This window comes from Falco cherrug, chromosome 16 (assembly GCF_023634085.1).
Source record: "Falco cherrug isolate bFalChe1 chromosome 16, bFalChe1.pri, whole genome shotgun sequence".
Classification (NCBI taxonomy): domain Eukaryota; kingdom Metazoa; phylum Chordata; class Aves; order Falconiformes; family Falconidae; genus Falco; species Falco cherrug.
The window spans coordinates 6948075-6968200 of record NC_073712.1 but is presented as its reverse complement, the minus strand read 5'-3'; the positions used below and the strand labels follow the sequence as shown (position 1 = coordinate 6968200).

Below are 20126 nucleotides of genomic sequence, written 5' to 3'. Positions count from 1 at the left end.
ACCTAAAACCTCAAATTCTGACACTGTCTCATTTTAATGTAAGGAATAAGATGTTAATCAAAAGTAGCTGATGAACTGTGGCTTTACAGAAGTAGACAGTAAGCTTCAGGTCTTTGTGAGGTCAAAATATTGTCTTACAGTTTTATTTCTCCTTCACCTAAATGGTATTCAAAGGGCTTTGACAATGTATATGTAGCCTTCTGGTTAGGACATTTTTCCTTTATGCTACCTCAGGTGTCAAGACCACGTTACTGCACGAAGCTACTGAGTCCTTGCTGCCAAGCTATGCAACGAACCAGCCAGATGGAGTGTTTTAAAAAAAAAAAATACATTCAACTCTCTACCACTCACAGTACTCGGTACCTAGTGCTCCTTGCTGGTGTGGAACCCAGTTTGACTCTTTCATATTGCTTTTTGTTTGGATTACCAGCACATTATTCACTGTCATTCCCGGAACTCCTTTAAGATTGTATTCGTATCATTGGGATGAATTTCAGCAAGGTTGAAAAGCCCAGGAAGGCAGACGAAACAAAGCTACTGCAGCATCTGTACCTCGAGCTGCTGCTCAGATCACACGCAGCAGCATTAAGGCTGGTTCTGTCGTTCATCACGGTTTATACCAAGTACTGCAGCAGGGCCAGGGTGCTCTCAAGGATACTCACTGACTGAGGAATGCAAAGAGGTATCTCATTACGATCAGGGTGGTCTTCGGCAGGTTCAGAAGCACCTTGCGGATGTGGAGTGCCCTCTCTTGTAAATTATCCATTGCTGAAAGGAAGAGAGAGCACCACAGGGTCACTGTCCCACCGTACCCACACAACTTGCCACTGAGTCCAAATGCAGCCAGCATACCATGACAGTTCCTGCGCAAACTCTTAAGGGTGGCAGCCACAGAGCAGCAGGAGGAGGAAAGAAGGGTCTGCCCATTTTCCAGATCCTCCGGCACTGGCCGGCATGGGAATGCAAAGGCTGCAGAACCTGCTGGCGAAGCCGCTGACAATGAAAGTCCCTGAACACGTGAAAACTTCACTGCAATTCCTTCCTAGCGTGGGAGCGCTGGATGTCATCTGTTTCAGTAGTTCTGGCACAATAGCTCATTCAAGTTAGCTTCGAAAGGTGGGTGTTTAAAAAAGAAATTGTATAACACTCAAAGCAAAATTAACATAGTTAAACGGTGAGGCAAAAAGCTCTGTGTGCTGCAGCCTACTGAGAAATAAGTGGGCAGCATAAATCATCTCAGATGGGAGAACTTATTTGGAAGCAGATTTTACTTTTCATATAATGTGAATTCAACTCTGTGAATGCATTTATCAGGAGAAGAAAACCACAAACCGTTTTAGAAACAGTTATCTTCTGCTTTACTTCAAAGGCTGCCACTGCAAAGGCCATTTCACTGCTTGGACAACAGAATCATTCTTCGATTCTGAAGGACAAGGCAATAGTCAAGGCCATTTAAAACGAGGTTGTTCACATCCAAAAACCCCACAACCCTCTCCCTACCAGAGCCACCTTTAAAACCCATCAAAAACGTTAACAAAACAACTGCGACCGCCTTCATGATTGATATTCTTTAACAGGAGGCAACAGATGGCCCCTCACGGTTATGAGGCTACAAGGTACATGCCCGATACCTCGCCAACTAAAGAGAGCATGCAGAAGCATGGCAGCAGACATAAAGGCAGCGTGCATCTATCAAAGCTGGGGAAAACACACAGGGCAAGAAACCCTGCTGGCAGTCCCTGCTTCTGACAGTGCGCTCCTGATGCCTTCTGATGAGAGGTCTTAAAGATTGTTTTTTCAGAAGTGGAGGTTTTTGGTTTATTCTGTCTTAAAAGAATCCTGTCAGGAAGCACTGTCTCAGAAAAATCCGTGACACAGTCCTTAAAATGTATTAATTTCTATCTCCTTGTATCTCTGAGCTAATTCATAAAAAAATTGTTACCAGAATAAGGATAGCTGTGAGCAGGTAACTGCCCAGACTCTGGCTAATAGAGACCAGGATACCAGTGCAACACAAGCCCAAAGTAACCACAAAAAGCTCATTTCTGAGTCAGGAATAAGCAGGAGGGGAGGAGAGGAAAGTGGGAGATTAGAAAAATTAATCCGATTTCTTTTTGGATCTCCATATACTTACTGACACAGGCAATCAGATCATGAAAGATATCCTTGGGGAAGAGAGGGTGCTCCAACCCTCGAAAATAAAGCTTCAGAACTCCTGCTATTGAATCCATGTCATGGTCATTCTGGTCCCCAGCCAATGGATCTTCCCCTTCGTGATAAACAAAAAAAAGCAGGCAAGAAAAATCAGAATACTGGAGAAAAGTATCAGACTGGAAGGATGCACCTCAGCTGGATAAAAGGATTTACGCAGCACAAAATTAATCCCACCTACTCCAACTGCGTGAGGTAGAGAGATCTCTCCTGTGCATCGCAGTGGAGAAGGGAAGCCTCTGACAGCAATCCCGGGAGACCTGGGACAGCTTTCCATCACGCAGATTACAGCCCGACCCCGGAGTGCCTGGCTCATGCCCGTGGAGGGTGGTGGGGCTCCCAGAGCAGCAGCAACACTTCCAGGCTCTGAGCTCCGGGTATTTTGGTGGGGTGTGAACTTCACAGATCCACCAGCGAGGGGAACATGACCGGAGTCCAGGAGCAGCTCTTTGTGCACGCTCACAACTGAAGCAAAGGCGGATTCAGCGGACACACGAGAGACCACTGAGCATCGCACGCTTGGCTCAGCGGGATGCAGACATCTGATGTTGAAATGGCGGGGGGTGGGGTGTTTCTGGGACAGATAATTTGTCACTGCAAATATGCCACAGTTTGTCTGTATTACAAAAGAAAAGATGCCCACTTAAGGAGTTGTTCCCTAGGGAAAACTCCCTATCAGATATAATTAGATTTAATGATGGGGCAATTCTCAAATTGAAGCTATATATATCCATTATGTGACTGAAATTACCAAAGCTTGCCTATTACCTTAATAACACACAGGATAATAAATGGGCCACTACAAACCAGAGCATTACGCTTGATATTAACTGCCACCAAGGGTTCTGGATGAAGTAATAAACTGCAGAGACGTTATTGTTGACTCTGTCAGTTCTGTATATCATATGCTTTATAGAGACAAGTGTGATGAAGAAAAAGAAAGTCACCTTTTTATTTCTGCATGTTAATGCTGGAACAACTGGCTATTTTCCCAAGCTGACTGGTATTTCCTTTGTGTAAAAAAGGAGTCCGATTCCGACATCAAGCCCTTACCTCCGGCCTATGATACACATTTCCGCTTCCTCTATCTTTGAGGATTTTAATTCTCAGGTAGATGGAGTTGAAGACAGATGAAATTAGATGCCACGTTTCACACGTTTTTCATTAAACCTCTCTCCTCCCACAAGCAAAAGAAACTTGCTATGCCTTATCAATTACTCCTCATCTCTTCCAACAGCAAACACAGAAACACGCTAGCTATATTCTTTCAGAGTGATGTATTCAGGGAATTAACACAAGCCCTGTTTTCAGTGACCCAGGCAAGACTGCGGAGATGGCTGCAAGGACCGCCTGAAGAGCAAGCTCTTCTGAACCTGCTCTGCTAGGGAGAGCAGCCCAGCTAGAAGCTGATGAGTCAGGAAGCTCCCAGCCGTTCTTTGCCTTTGTATGGAATGGTTCTTCACATAGAAAATCAAATCTATTAAAAGCTATGTCAAGTTAACAGTGTCTTGAAATTTACTCTCTCACTTGCTGATATTAAGAATAAATGTAGCCAAGCTGTGCCTCAAAAGAACACAGAAAATGTAAAATTTCATCTGCTAGCAGCCAACCTATTCATGAAGAACCGGGGGGAGAGGGTAGGAACAGGCAGCTACACCCAGTAATGATATTCTCTGTATCCTTTAGTGTTACGAATAATCAATAAGCTATCAGACATGAGAGAAGATTGAATTCAGAATATTTATTATACAGACACTCTCCAAGATATAAACCATAATGCCAAACAATTGAATATTCAAGGTTAATGAGCACTAGGGAAGCGTTTGGGCCAGGCTTGCTTAGGAAACGCAAAAATCAACAGAAAAAATACAGCAAGTTGCATTCAAATCAGGCCATTTCAGAATATTTAAAAACAAACTCATACAGTTGGCAATAATTTCCAAGATACTGGAATAGATCTTCCTTACCTCTCTCAAATGCATTTTTTATGTCATTCACTTCAACTTGTGACCCAGACACTCTGAATATTCCTTCATGCTGCAAACCTGTAAGACAATAAGAGATGCTGGTAACAATAAGGGAAGATAAACTGGCACCTTCATCAGCTACAGCATATATGAGAAAGGAAACGGACAACAAGCAGAAGTGTGCTGTTTTAAAAGCCATCTTTCCCTTACATGTCCAGGTACATATAGAATATGGAAAAACAGAACTCAGCACACAGAGAAAAAAATTCTAAACCTTCTTCGTAAACTGACAGAATAACTGGGTTATAAAAGCCATGCATGTTAACTTTTACCCTGAAGGATCCCCAAGGGATTTTACAACCCAGAGAAAGTCATAAAGACGTGGTATATCAGCCAGAAGTAAAATACAGCTAACTACACAAGGAAGCAGTTTATTTTGCAAGAGCAATACCGCAAAGGCCCAGAGCAAATCAGCCAATTGTAACGGGAGCATTTAATTACCCCAGCACGACCTGCTATCTAGGGTTTTAGGATAGTCTTTAAGACATTCCTGCTAAAAAGCAAGCATTAGCAGCATCATTAAAACCAATTATCAAGCAGGCGAGATGTTCCAATATACTACCATCGTGACACTTTTGCTGGTACATGTAAGATGAGCAGCAACCGTTACAAATCAACTAACGAACAAAGTATATGCTTCACATAGGGAAATCAACTCCCATTCACATTTTGTGAATTTATTTATTTTTTTGTGAAACAAGGAACATTGCAATGTCTTCGCTTTATTTATAATAATGGCTATAAACTAATAAGCTCTCTTGAATGCATCTGTAGCGTCTTCCTCTCAATTCCTGCGCCTGTTTTTATCACAACGCAGCGAAACCTTTGCGGTACGTGGCTGTATCTGGTGGCTGTGACACACAGCTATGAACAGTGCAAAGAAACAATCCCAAGTGCAGAGAAGCAAGAAGGAAAATGACATTCATCCCACACCTACGCACCAAAACATTAGAAATGTCAGTCAGGCTACCTCCAACAAAATTCATCCCTGCAATGTAAGTGCGTCAGGCAGGCAGTTTTATGATTTCTTCTGCCAAACATGGGTTTGCTGCACAAAAATCACATTACTTCTAACTCCAAACTTACCTTTATGCCATCGTCTGACACTCATGCAGGAATCAGTTGAGTCTGTTGGAGATCTAAGCTAACCCAGGAATATAAATCTAAAAAGTAAAAATCTCCCAATGGCCCTGATTTGGTTTGTTTTGCAATTTGGTTTCAACGATTTTTCCAGCAAACGTCCAAGTATGGCCTTAATGAAGGATTATAGCACTTGGTTCTTCCAAGTGATGATGAAAATGGGACTCTAGATTATAGTTTCTAAAATAGTAATTAAACAAGGAAAATGAAACGGGACCTACTATCTGGCTCTGTGTCTTGGTTAATGAAGATAAATTCAACCTCTTTCTACATATGTTAATTAACAGCTGTTTCACATGCTACTAACAAATGATATCAATTAAAAATGAAAACAAATTACAATAAATGTATGAAGTCTCTCACAGCATTCAAGGCTGTGAAGTTTACCTTGAAAACAGGTATAAATCATCTCATTGTGGCAACGAGTAAGCAATTAATTCGCTACTGGACCTCCTACATTCAAATACTTTAAAAGTATTCCTCCTCTAGGAAGACGGCTATTACTGTTGACGAAGGCCACATTTCAGGGCTCACAGCAAGGTGAGTGGAGGTGAGGCACGAGTGGCATCTAAGGATGGGAACTGTGTTTAACAAGAAACAAAGGGATAGTGCCGGAAGAACAACATTTGCAAGGTCAGTTATTTGGAAAAGCGATCACACACGCAATACCAACTATGCAGCCACAAAATTAGCATGACTTTGTCCTGCAGTCTCTAGGATCCCTCTGCACAAGCACTGTGTCCCGAGCTACACAGAATATTTTTCAGAAGGCTTCTACATCACTGTTCTTTTTAGAGGAAAATCACAGGACACCTTTTCTCCATAAACTCACCGTGTCTGCTAATGAATCGTATGCAGCTCTCCACGACCAGGGGAATAGCTTGCGAGGAATCCTGTGCGAAGAGAAATTTAAGTAAGAGCAGTCAGAATGCAGAGTAATGGTAGAAGCGAAGAGGGGGAAAGTAAGAAAAAAAAAAAAAAGAGAATGGAAATCAAATCTGTCCTCTCATCTGCCACATTCTGCTTCCATACATTCCAGACATGTGTAGTAAATAGCACATCAGTGCCTTTGGTTACAGTCCACTGAGTAAGGTGCACCATACAAGTACCCACTCATGGAAAACACTGTCGTCAGCCCAAGGCCCAACCACAGTAAAACCTTCTAGATCGCCAGTTTCCAGCTTAAACAACTTTAATTGAGACTTTTGGTATGGAAACAAGACTTTAACACTTCCCTACTCTCTGCTTCACAGGATCACAGATTATTTTTCAGACAACCGAATTTCTGCAGCGTCTGCAGTTCTTCCTCCCATTTTGGAGAACAGCAACTAAGCAACAGAAGCGCTGCAGTTTGCTTAAGGTCAGATGCCAGTGATTAAAATTACCATGTGATTAAAACTTCCAAGTTTCTGTTATGCCTATAGCCTCTTCCCAGTAGTCTTAGACAGCAGTGCCTCTAATTTATATCAGAATGCTCACTTGTTAGGATGCTACAGTATCGCATCTCGATCAGTTCAAAAAGATGACAGTCCTCTGCTCAAAAAAAATAAGAAGCAAACCAGTTCAACCCTTTTCCTAATTTGTTTAGGTTTAATGTTTTTGGTTTTCTTTTTTTTTTTTAATTGAAATGTCACATAACTTGGTCATATAGTGACAATAATTTCTCTACTAATTGGCCATGGCCAGCTACAACTAGTTTTCTATACGTTGCACAGAACAGCACCAACCAATTAAGGATACTTCAGAAGCCATTCTGCCGCTCAGCTGGCCCCTGAGACATGCTTTATTAATAACCATCCGAACAGCATTACAGCCTCCCCAGACTTATTTTTGAGTTTGACAGTAGGAACTCAAAGTAGTACATATTCTGGGTTCCCAGCAGAAATAAAAACTCTCAGAGCAGTTATGTTTTAAACTGTCAGGTCACAATCAAAAAAGCCCACTAAAACCACATGCAAGCAATTTCATGCAGGTTACTGCGAGATTTGGATTGAGTGCTTGCGAACAGATTAGTTTTTAATTTAGGTTTCCAAACCAGAGACTCGAGTCAGAATATGCTTCTGAGACACCTCAAGAACTACTTGGGAAAATGGCAATCAAGACACACGCAGAGTTCATTTTCAGCACCGGGAAGGACCATTTTGAGAACATAAATAAATGGGCAACAATTAAGCTCAGAAAATGAAAGGTTTTGACAGCAAAACCACAACTTGCACTGTTACTCGCTTTCCAACATACAGAGATCCTAAAAACTAAAGCTGCAGCTCAAGACAGACTTATCAAATGAACTTCCAAGCCAAATTTTACCTTTATAGTATCAACAAGAATTATTTTCATTTTCCCCTGTCTCAACGAAACACATTTTAGTTCATCAGGTACTAAAAAGTAACGGATTATCCACCACAGCCAGGGGAAACAAAGCGTCACTCTCATAAGTCTTTATTACAAGAAGGCTCAACCAACAAGCGGTTACTGGTTTAATAGCCTTGCAGTGGGATACCAGGGAAAATAAAGGGAAACAGGACAAAGAAAAAACAGCATGAAACCTATAAACCATAACTGTCCAGACGGCTCAAGGCTGTTTGGCATTTTTGGTTCCAGGTCTGTCAAAAGACAGAGCAAAATTATTTTAAAATTTTGTCAAAGAAAATGAACCAAGGCTGTGGATCCATGTTTTATTGATTTCAGTTACTGAACGAGCAGGCACCAGTTCCACTTGAAGACTGAAAAGGTCCATGTAATTGAGGGAGGGAAGGGTAAAAATGCCCGTTTTCCATCTATCCTCCCCTACACAAACATGCACTTATCCCTGTTCCATTACTTAAGGAAATGTTTATTACCTGCTTCCTTATGGTGGAGCTGCGCCTGCCGCTGATGAGATCAGAACCACCCATTGGTGCAGGAGGAAAAAAAACCACAGAAAAGTCAAGATAATTCTCTATTATCATCAGTTCATTCATTCCATATTTCAAACCATGCATATTTCGGAGGAGGGAAGGAGCCAGATATACAAGTCAATCATAATGACTTAGTCTCATTCAATTCACGGAACTTCAGAAAGATTTTAAGTGACTTTAAATCACCAAAAGCCTGAAATAGACCCAAGGCAGTCCACTGCTTTGACAGAAGATTACCCTTGACATTTTAATTCCAACCATATGGAAACCTGTTATATAGGGCTCCTTGTTCAAGATGAAGTTTGTTATAAATTGCACATAGCTGTTCTCTGAAAGAGCCACTCGACAGAGAGGAGAAGCAGGTGGGAGCACGCGCGTTCCTACTGTGCCGTTAACAGCTGCCATTGTGCAGTCTTTATTATAGTTTCTGATAAGACTTCAAATAAATAAATAACACAAACGCCCTCAAACACCAGCACACACAAGCCGGGCTAAGCCTTTTCCAGTATAAACCGTGATGGTCTCATTTATTTGTGTTGGTAGACGAACAGGAAAGAGCCTCGTTTTGCCAGGATTTCTCCCTCAAAATTTATTAGTGGGGTTTAAAATTCCTACAGTTTCTTGTAAAAATGAAGCATGAGAGATAATAGTAGAGGCCATAATGTATCATGCAAGCCAATTCCCTGCTAGGGCAGATGGCTGCTGAATTATAAATAAGGTGATTAGAACTGTGATTTTTAAGACGACTGTACAATGCGTTAATTCAGAGGAAATTCCTTTTATAAAAATCAAAAACACCCAATGAAAAAAAAGAAATCAGATTCCATGGGCTGTCACAGACAATAAGGTCTATTTTAAACTATTAGCAGCAATGATTCTTTGATATTTAAAATTGTTTCATGATGAATAATATTTTATTATTACAGATGTCAGGCTCTAATTAGGACCTGTCAGCTATGCTTTGCCGTAAAGAATGTGAAAAGTAGTAATGACTCTAGATCAGTGGTAATCACCTTCCTTTTGTTAACAAGGCAGGATGATGCACAGCCCCTGCTCCAGCTCCTCGTGCCCGGCGGAGCCCCCTGAATCCATCAATTTGGAGATGGAGATTTGTTATGTTTTATAAAAACCCCATCAGGAGAAGCTTAGTTATGGTTCTGTGATTGCTCCTAATTATAAGTGAAAAGTTTATTCTCCATGGCCTCTATACTGCTGCAATCCAGTTCCACGGTGCCGCAGAGAGCGTCAATGGGATAAAGTGTTTTCCAGTTTATGTTACTCAGCCCCGTGCACTGGCTGTGTGGGTAAACCCTGCAGAGCCACCCATCCCACCTCCAATACACACACAGGAACGTATTTATAAAAATCTGAGTTTGAAGAATACTTCTCTGGGTGACAGCGCCAAATTAAACAGTTTCTCACACCTGCCCATCCCCTTCCTGATCCGGATTAAATGCACTGAGGCAAGAAAAAAAAAATGCAAGACCTCCACACAAACCTTTCCCTCTCCCTTGGTTATTTTTAACCCCCATCAGCTTCCAACCTGTTGCAACAGGCAGCCCTGCCAGCAGGTGTACTGCCACAACTGCAGCAGCAGCAAGCAAGGAGCAGGCACTGCATCAGAAGAAATACTCGTTACCCACCTGACCAGAGGTTACTAAATGTATATATAAAGCTGCAACCCCACCTCGCACTGATGTAGGTAGGATATTTAAAGCCACACGAACTAGCAGAAATCTGCTTATGTATTAGCTAAATGAGTTATCTTTTTCTAGCAGATACATATCCTGGGCTGGTAACTGATCTAGAATGGCAGCGACCAATTTGCATCTGATTTTCCTTAAAAAACGATCCCCTGAACCGCACCTACCTGGCAAGGGAGCAGTCAGTCCGTTGACCTGTTAAGAAAACAAAGAAATACAGCATTAGGAGAAAGGAATGGGAAAACACTTCCAACAGCTTTGTAAAGGCAGTTTTCGAAGGAGCTGGAGGACAAGAACCATTGGGGAGGGAGGGGGCAGCTCCGGGGGGCTGGACAGTGGCTGCCTCCCGCAGGGGCACGGCTGGGCAGCCCACCGAAGCCCACCCCTGCCGGCACAGCTCTGTCGCAGCCGACCAGGAAACATAGCAAACGGCTCAGGCTGCCCAAGGGACTCTTCCTTTGGAAAGTATTGTTTTTGAAAATGAGTTCCCTGTGCGTTCTAATTGTTGACTTCTGCTGCCAAAAAACTGGGCTTGTCAACCTCTCCCTCCCTCCCCCTTCCCAGGGGAACTGGTGGGGCGAGAGATTATACTTTATAAAGCCACTTACTAAGATTGAAAACATTCACAGATTTGTTAGCCCACAGACTGAACGTGCTGGCATTAAGCTATTTTGGGAGACAGACGTTTAATGGTATTTTCCACAAACATTTATAAATATAAAAACGTTCCATTAACTTGCACCGAGTTTGCAAGGAAGTGGCCAAGCTAACAACTATTGCTAAAGCAGGCAACATTTTAAAATAGCACAACAAGGAGTAAGAGAGACAGAAAACTAGTATGTGCCGTTGGGAATTGTGCAGGCCAGATCTGTTGCTGGAATAGATCATCATCAGCGAAAGCACACTGATTTACAAGAGCTGCAAATCCACCTTCCCTACAGTTGTCTTCCTGCTCCTGGGGAGATGTAAGAATGAACAAGGGAAACGTCTAATTGCTGATGGCTGACAATTAGTTGAACACATCTTGATAAGTCACTTTCCTCTCCCCACGTAAAGCCAAAACAGTGCATAATTTACATGAAAATGTTATTCTGAAGCAGAACTTCCAGCCACCTGTCCCATTTCATCACAGAATATTCATACATATAAATTACATGGCTGCAGCAACATGAAGGGGCTCCTACATTAGGGTGACAAATGTGTACAGTAGGCAGGGACATAATTACTTGTAGATAGGAAGACTTGCTGCTATTTTTATTACTGGAACTTGTCATCTTTAGATTAAGGCAATTTGCACAAGGACTAATAAATGTCACCTGAGGATGGGGCAAAGAAGAATAAAAACTGTAACAAAACCATGAATTTTCCAGGGACTGAAGACACGCAGCTGTATGCACATTTCTCAGTAAAGCTTCTAACCGTGCTCCAGGGAGTTGTGAAAGGAATTTTATTTGCCCATTTCCCAATTAAGTGACATTTTATGGATAAGTCTAGGCACAGTCCCCAGTTTGTACCATTAACCTGCTCATGCGGTTTTGGAGACGAAACGTATCTCCCTTTCTCAGCTCCTTTTGATCTCACAGATTGACAGAAGTGATTTCTTTTTTTTTTTTTTTTTTCAGAACCTACTGGAGCTCACCCTGACACACACTAGGTCCCTTCACAGAGTGACTAAGAAAGCTCCGGTTTGCAAAGCAACCGCAAGAAAACAGAAGCAGCCTTTAAATCTACATAGCAGTACAGAAATTGCATTTAATTTCCTCATCTTTCCCCCCCACCACAGCTTGAGATGGGTTCAAGGGGCAGGCAGGTTAAGAGGAAATAGGTCTCGGCATGCAGAGGTCAGCTACGATCCAGGAATGTGATTAGTCACAGGGGCAGCACGGGTGTCATTTGGAGACATTTAGAGGCAGAAGAAAAATACCCTAAGGACACAGATCTTTAGCTTCACCCACCCTTTCTGCAGGACAGCCGAAGAGATGAGCAACTTTAAACAATAAACTTCAAAACAACGGCAACCTTCTTGCCTTACCTTCCAGCAGTTTGGGTCTGATAAACATAAACCTCTTAATTACTGTAGCAATAAGTATTTTATTTTTATAGTGCATTTTTAAACTGAAAGCAAAGCACTTCAAAGACCACATGCTGTTTAAGTTTTCATTCAGAAGATTTGCACACCATAAACTGTGGGGAGTCCAGTTAAGTTACATATCAAAACATGAGCCCTGCTCCAGCATATAAACCCAGGAATGAGTTGAGCCATTTTTCGACCTGACGTTTAGATTGTTAAAACCTTAAAACCTTCTCCTCTGCAAATACGAGGCAGACAGGTTTCTATGGAAACTTGGATACATAGTTTAAGCGTGTTTGGCCAACAGGATTTGCCCATACCATGAAGGGAAAGAAATCTTCCTTTGTTCTGACACTAATAGCAAATGCATATTCAGTTCTGGCTGCTGCCCCTTGACTAATGCCCTCTAGATAGGCAACATATTTTACATGCTCTGAAATTTGCTATTTATTCTCCTACTAAAAGCCCATGCTCACATACATTAGTTTGGTCTGGATTGAACCCACAGAGGTGAGAAGCAGCTAAACTACCACACAAACAAAACTTTTGACCAGCCTAACAAGGCAATGCTTCTCAACCGATCAGTAAACTGTAAATCACAAGGTTTAACCCCAACACTGAAATCACAAGGTTTAACCCCAACACTGAAATCACAAGGTTTAACCCCAACACTGAAATCACAAGGTTTAACCCCAACACTGAAATCACAAGGTTTAACCCCAACACTGAAATCACAAGGTTTAACCCCAACACTGAAATCACAAGGTTTAACCCCAACACTGAAATCACAAGGTTTAACCCCAACACTGAAATCACAAGCGAGAAGCAGAATGTGCATGTACGGGGAGGGGACAGGATGAACGAGTGGGCATATGCTTCATTTTAACAAATAAGTGATGCACATTAGTGATTCATTAAGCATTTTCTGTTCACGAATAATCAAGCAGCCATCTAGGTCATTTGGCTTCTCCATCACTCAGATCAGAAAAATAAATTTATAAAACATGAGCGTGTCCATTTTGCATCGGTAATCCAAGACTCGGACTCAGTCAGCTGACTAATTCAATAAGTGCAATAGCCTGGCTAATAGCAGTGACGAGCAGGGCCCAGACTCACTTTCTCCCAGGGTCTTCTGAAGAAGGTCGTGTTTGGCTTGGAGCTTCGTTATCAGGTTCCTGCCTTCCAGATACTCCTTCATTTTCTGTGAAGGTGGGTAAAAAAAAACAAGATCATGAGAGGCCAATTAATTTCTACAGTTGCATCTTTTGGTTACTGGATTCTGGACATGACGCTGAAGTACAGAATTACACCGACATTTACAGGGCAAAGGACGATCCAGGCATTACTGGTTTACATATTGAGGCAAATCTGAAGCTCGGTCCGTACATATCCGCAGTGCGATTTCTATTGTTTCACTGTGGAATCAGCTGAATGTTTGGCATCTTTTAAGACATCTGAGAAGCTGTCATGCATCTCCCCTGCAGACAGGGCGAAATGGAAATGCATTTCCCTCACACGTCACAGGCAACTGAATGAGCAATCTGTTTTAACAAACTAAAAGGCTGCTACTGTGCTTATTCTCTCACTTAACCTCTCTCACCCCACTTTACTTGTCAAATAGTGTGTCTGCCTCCATGCTGGATGATACACAGGATTGCAGGGGGGGGGCACAGGACAAAACAAATAAAGATATTATTTAAGTTCAGATTTGTTCTCTCGGTGAAATACTATAGTGGTGCAGTCATTTTTCCCCACTTCTTTCCGATTTTTCACAGCTCTGCAAATGCTGGGTTTTTTACAGCTCTTTCATCTCTTGTTTTGCAGTTCAGAACAGCATTATTTATCTCTGCCGTATGGTTCAGAACAGTATAAAATACTCTGCTGTATGGTAGCTGTCTGCATTATAATTAGGACGTTTTTATACTCAAAAATACATAAATAGCACACAACTCTTCGGAATCATGAGGTATTTTAAAAATTCAGCTAGCAAAATGAACACAAAGACAGGATTCTCATTTAACAATTAAATATTCCAGTTTTGCCTTCAGCTTTCCCCAGTTCTACCCATTTTCTTCCAGTTCTGGTCTAGTATTGCCAAATGAAGACTGCAAATCCTTGAAGTGGAGAAGAGTATTTGAGAAATGAGACTGCCTGGACCCTGCCTGTCCTCTGCAGGTCAGAGCAACGGCAGCCTCCACGCAAGACGTAAAGAACCAAGAAGCAATATATACATACACATACACTGCAGCAGTACTGAGGGTGGGGGGGAAACCTTCCAGGAGTTAACGAAGTTTCCACTGTGGGCTCTCCAGCAGCAGTATGTACCAACACGACAGAGAAAAATGGCTGAGCTGAGGGCTTTAATTAACTGTCAAAAGCCCGTGTTTTATGTCCCTCTGGTTGACAACATTAGAAGAAAAAATTCACAAGAATTAAATCCCTTTGGAGAATCTCAGCACTTCCTGCTTCCTATACTAATGCTTCAACTTTTTTGTTGTTGTTTTAGAAGAAAACAGGAAGTGTGAACACTGCTGGAAAAAAAACCCACAAACCCATATTTTTTGGAATTTCCCTGTAGAATCTGTTTGCCAGCCAAGCCCCAACTATGTATTTTGCACAATCAATTACATTTTCACATCAAATTTTGACAGAAGAAAACACGAAGAGTATAAGCTGCAAAAATAACCAGAGAATTTGAAGCGGGGATTTTAGGATAAATCTGGTTCTGGGAGGTGCTGAGCTCCCCATCTCAAAGTCATGATCAGGCAAAGAGACAGAAGGGCCAGAAGGCTCAGCTCCAAATAGCTCAAACAGAAGCTTAAGGATCAGCAAATCAACTTGATTCAGAAGAGAGTTAAGCCTCCCTTTGAAGCAGAAATAAGAATTTAAGCTCAGCCTACTGGTAACTGTGGTTCAGCGAGCGGGTCAGGGCAGGGACCCGCTGCTGGCACTCGCAGATGCCCTGGCTGATCGCTCCGGCTTCAAGGTATTTGCAGTGGTCACGTTAACAACGCTGCCCACCCGCAGATGGGCACCAGGGGTTGTTTTAAAGGAAAAAAAGGTTCCTGTGCAGTGCAGTATTTCATGTGTCTTTTCATTTAATTCCTCATGCCTAACGTTCTGTACTCTGCCTCTTACAAGTACACTTAAAAAAAAAAAAAGTAATTTCAAAATGAAGCTTCAGGCTTTTTTCAATGAATTAAAGATCCATTAGCATTTGATTTCTGGCTTTGTAAAAACAGTCACCAAAAGAAAATAATCAAACTACAGAACTCCTAAGGATTTCATTTCTGGCAGAGCACAGCTGGAGTCGGACTAAGTACAATCAGACACAAAGCAGCAGAAACATCCTCAAGTCACATTATTTCTGTATTGTAAAAACTAAGAGGTGGAGATCTCTCGTTCGCCAGAGATGGTAAGTATTTTGCACCTACCACCTCCTCAAAACCAAGCGCCTTTGACACCCTCTCTGAGCCCAAACTCATTGCAGTGTTTTTCCAGGGAGAAGCTGCTGTCAGGTGGCATACGTAATGAAGCGAAATGCAAACTAGACCGTATCTTCCTGCCTTGGGGGAAAGGAGATTTTATGCTTTTGAGGCTATAAAGAAAAACAGTTTCTGCCACTGTCCCACATCCTTAACTGTCTCCAATCTGGAAAGCTCAGCAGTTTTCCTCCCTCCCTCCACCCCCCAAAGAATAACTTCAAACAAGGCACTCTATTGAAGGAGCGGGTGGATCAGATCCCCGCGCCGCTGCGAGCGACAGAACGTGGGAACAGTGGCACACTGGCGCAGCCAGCGCAGCGTTTCTATAGGACTGATTAGCAGGGGAACTTTACATAATACTTACCCGTGTCTTAAGGGATGGGTAATAATAAATTTACATTAATTTTTAAAGCACTTCACAGAATGAGCATCATACCACGTTTTAATCTTCCTAGAGGAAGTTCTTCTCAATGAAGAACTAAAATCATCCCCCATTTTAGAGGTAAAAAAGAATCAAATCATTCATTCCCCTTTTCCCTTCTCAGGTAGGGCGGAGTGCCAAGCTGTATTACAATTAGCGGTACAATTTCAGCTCTCACAGGCATCCTCACACGAGCGAGCTCCGCTCTGCTGGCTCAGGAAGCAGGACTGTAGCCATGGCAGCAGTGGGTACCCACCTGCCAGGCACCCAGGACACATCCCCAAATTTCAGCTCCCTGAAGTCACTGCTGCTTCCTCGCTTTGGCTACCTGCATTCGCTCAGCGCTGAAGTCAGTTGCCCTTCCTATGCTTTCCACTGACGTGGGGAAGTTTAAACTTCTATTCTGAATACAGATCTTCCTTCAAAGCCCTAACAACAGGGCCATCGCAGCTCCAGCGTGCAGTGATATGCCTCTAGTGGAAATACAGATTATACCAGCATAGAGATACTACAGTCAGTACTCCCTCAATTAAATTCCCATGGCGGCATCACTATATTTACTTAAGAGCTCTGCCTAGCTAACAATGCAGTATGTGGATTTTCCAACTTGAGTTACATAATAATATAGGATATTCTTTCAAATTAGTATTCTTCTTTCCATTCACATCGCTCATCATAAGGTAAGAGGGGCTTTAGATCTCTGTTCTGCACGACACTTTGTTTTCCCCCTTACACAAAGAAGGCCTCGCCCACATTGCTACACAGCTCTGCCCTCCATCTCGCTAGTGCTCATCTGAGCATTTTCTCATATACCAAAAAGCCTGCTCCTTACAGATTCAAATCTTCAAATCCTTATAAAGGATATTTCTAAGTCCGGTCAATAGTAGATCAGTTGAGCATCTGATTAGGCTGGTTACAGAGCCCCCCTCCCAAACAGCTTTGTGCTGCTGACAGTGACTTTACCCACGCTGCGCAGGACACGACAGGTTGCACCTCTGCTTACTGGGACGGCTCTGCCGCCCTGCTGCAACCTCGTTGCTCTGCAGCAGGACACCAACGCGATGAAACAGAAAAATATTATACCCAAATAGAGTCCTGGGTTTGGTCTCCTATTTGAACTTACAATGGCCCCTCTTTGGAGAGGGAACGGTTAAGAGTTCAATTCAAAATCTTTTTTCTGGTTTCATAACCCTAGGGGCAGGGTGGTCAATCCCTTTTTTGTAATCCCAATTTTTCTAAGTCCAGGCCCGACAGAAACCAGCTACTGTAATTTGCCACAGAAACTTCAGACTTTTAATAAGCAACACCATTCTTGGAAGAGGAATGTAAAGGGCATTAAGTACAGCAAAAGATACCCAAAGAAATGACAAGGTAACCAGGATAAGAGGTATGATTTTCTTCTGCTGTTCTGAAATATTTTTAAAATGGAAATGAATTCAACAGTTTAACATAAATCTAATTTAAGAAAAAACATATAGACTGGCATGAAATTCAATATAAAAAGCTCTTAGCATCTTGTCAAAATGCATCGACTCAACTAAAAGCTTATGTGAGCTGAAAGTGTAAGATGATAAAAAAAAATGAAAAAGCTAAACATTCTTTTAGTTTGTATTGGTTTTGAAAATTGATATTTACCAGCTATTAAGTTCTTTCTCAATTCCTTTTTAGATGCAGAAGAAATAAAATTTGGGGGGTAGTGGTCTTGGTGTTTGTTGTGGTTTGGTTTTGGGTTTTTTTGTTTTGTTTCGGTTTGTTGAGGTTTTGTTACACAATTTATCCACAGGCTAAGTCTGCATCAACAAAAGGTATCCCAATACATCTGTAAGGAATTCAAAGCACCTGTTTTTAAAACCTAATATGCTTACTCTGCTTGTCCAAAATCAGTTACAGAAGCATGTTTATAAGATGATAGCATCACTTTGTACTCTCTTGTGAGCATAATTCTAAATGCATTGTACGTGCTCATACTGAAAATTAACTCCTTACTGTGAAATAAAACTGCTCTGTCTCCTGCTGGTTGGCCCGTCTCTTGGCAATGCTTGGTTTGCTCATGAACGTTTCCGAGACAGTGGATTTAACAGACTCCATCGAGTTGCTATACTGAAAGCAGTCAGAGACATCAAAGTCCTCTATCGTGACTATATCCTGGATTGTCTGGAGCGTAGCTTCCATAGTCTTCTTAACCTGTTCAGCAAGAATGAGAGTATTTAAAAAATGAAGACAGTACACTGCAAATTAAAAACAGAGGTAGTAAGTACCCTGAAGCATTTCACTTATAAACAGATATTACTGGTTTCATACCCTGTGTGCCATAACGAAGGTGCTCATTAACAGCCCAGTCCACATAAAGGGCTGGCAGCACACAGAACCTGCCAGGTGTAGGATAACAGCTGTAATCTTACAGGCTGGGATGAAGCGGAGATGTAAAGAAATTTAACCTCAAAGCAAAGAGTGCTGGAAGAAAGATCTTTTAATAGTCTTCTGTAACTACATTCACTGGGCATCAAATGTTAGATATTAAAAACAGGACTCTGCAGCACTGTAAATTTTTACTGAAGGCCAGAATCTGCTTCCTAGATACAAAGCAGTGGCATGTTTTGCCCAAGGAGTATTAAAAATTCTCGAACACAGAGGTGCAGATCAGGTATTCTGACCTGTCCCTGAACAAATGCCATTGATCTAGTCTTCTCATCTTAGACAACCAATTAAACAAAATAGCTCTTACCTTAGGTTATGCAAATTCACCTCCTTCACTTCAAAACATTAAACTCCTCTTTTTTTCTTAGCTATCCAAATACAACTTTTGCGCCATAGCCAGTCCTATCAGCTTAAGGATGGAAAAAGAGGTACATGGGGGTATTTCAAAGGATCCTCTCCACACACCTAACTTTCACACAAGATCACGCACTAATGTACTGTTGGCCTCAGCTGTTTTAGTGAATTTTACCACAAGTCCTCATAAAAAGAGGATCACAGCAACTAGATTCTTCATTAACTAGTCCCTGCTCCACACTGGAAGCAGTAAGATGGTTGTTGATTTTTGATTAGCTCACCTCTTCATTTTCAATCTTAAGCGTAGATAATCTAGACTGCAGCTGCTGGCACCTCTGCACCAACTCGCTCTGGACTGGTTGTTGGGCACATAGCTGCGACTCCTGGAAAAGAAACAGCACCGCTTTTAGAGGGCTAGGGAAAAACCCCACATAACCAAGAACATTGCAATACTTCATTCAATTATTATAAGCAAACATCTTCCCAAGTGCTTTATTTTAAAACTCTGTAACCCTGGATTTCAACCAGTGGAAAAGGTCCATGTTCTACCAAATTGCAGTTCCCTTCCTGACAGTACTGATAAGTGGGCAAGAGAGATAACATGAACATCAAAGACGAACTAGAAAAAACTAGCTGCTTTCCATAATTTAAACTTGTCACGTGTTTTGAAAGTCTGAAGGTGCTTCATCACAGATATTAGGCTAAATCATGCTGCTCATCAAGAAGAATTTGGTTCACGTATTAGCTAAGCATCCTGGGGCAGGGGTGTAAAGTGGCTGAGCTCGCTCGGCTGAACTACCTGTACGCTACAGCAACAGGTATGATTCACTGCTTGATGTATTCAGAGGAGTTGAAATAAAAAAAAAGAACAGGTTAGGGACCTGTCAGATATGCCAGAACGCTGGGTTTCCCTGTACTGTTAAGAACTAGTCTCATTTCACAGCATGAGGCAGCTTTTCCTTTTTGTTTAGGTTGGTTGGTTTTTCAAAAAGGAAAAGGTTGACCTCATTGCATAAGGCTATTTTTTAAAGACAGAAATGGGAATTGGAGTTTTATCACACACGTGTGCATATACCATCATATATTCAATTTGGTGTACGCAAGACCACCGCAACAAGACCATCAGCCTGCATTTCTGAACGCTCATTCGGCCTTGAGAAGAACCAGGATAAATGACTCTGCGAACACGAGCTGTTAACTGAATGACAGTCTGCAGGTCATTCTTTTTCTTCCCACAGTCTCAAAGAATACTACCAAAGCACAGAAAAAATGAGAAAGGTCATTTGCAGTCTGAGGGTTTCACTTAAGAGGAAAAAGACAAAGAGGCACCTTAAGCAGCAATTGTAATTCTTAGACCCAAAGAAGAGGCTGTCTGCAAGAGACCATCCTTACAGTGTTT

At 42.0% G+C, this 20126-nt stretch overlaps 1 protein-coding gene across 4 annotated transcripts in view; it reads right to left on the bottom strand.

The window, feature by feature from the left end:
• SRGAP2 (SLIT-ROBO Rho GTPase activating protein 2) overlaps positions 1-20126 on the bottom strand; it is a 110798-nt gene that overhangs the window by 18128 nt on the left and 72544 nt on the right. For all 4 annotated transcript variants that reach the window (XM_055727988.1, XM_055727989.1, XM_055727990.1 and 1 more), the window contains exons 9-17: positions 19009-19110; positions 17942-18139; positions 13166-13250; positions 10146-10173; positions 8219-8249; positions 6211-6271; positions 4179-4256; positions 2135-2269; positions 663-768 (exon numbers count right to left, since the gene is read on the bottom strand). In XM_055727988.1, the coding sequence (XP_055583963.1) occupies positions 663-768; positions 2135-2269; positions 4179-4256; positions 6211-6271; positions 8219-8249; positions 10146-10173; positions 13166-13250; positions 17942-18139; positions 19009-19110 (824 nt within the window). The remainder of the gene's footprint in view (positions 1-662; positions 769-2134; positions 2270-4178; positions 4257-6210; positions 6272-8218; positions 8250-10145; positions 10174-13165; positions 13251-17941; positions 18140-19008; positions 19111-20126) is intronic.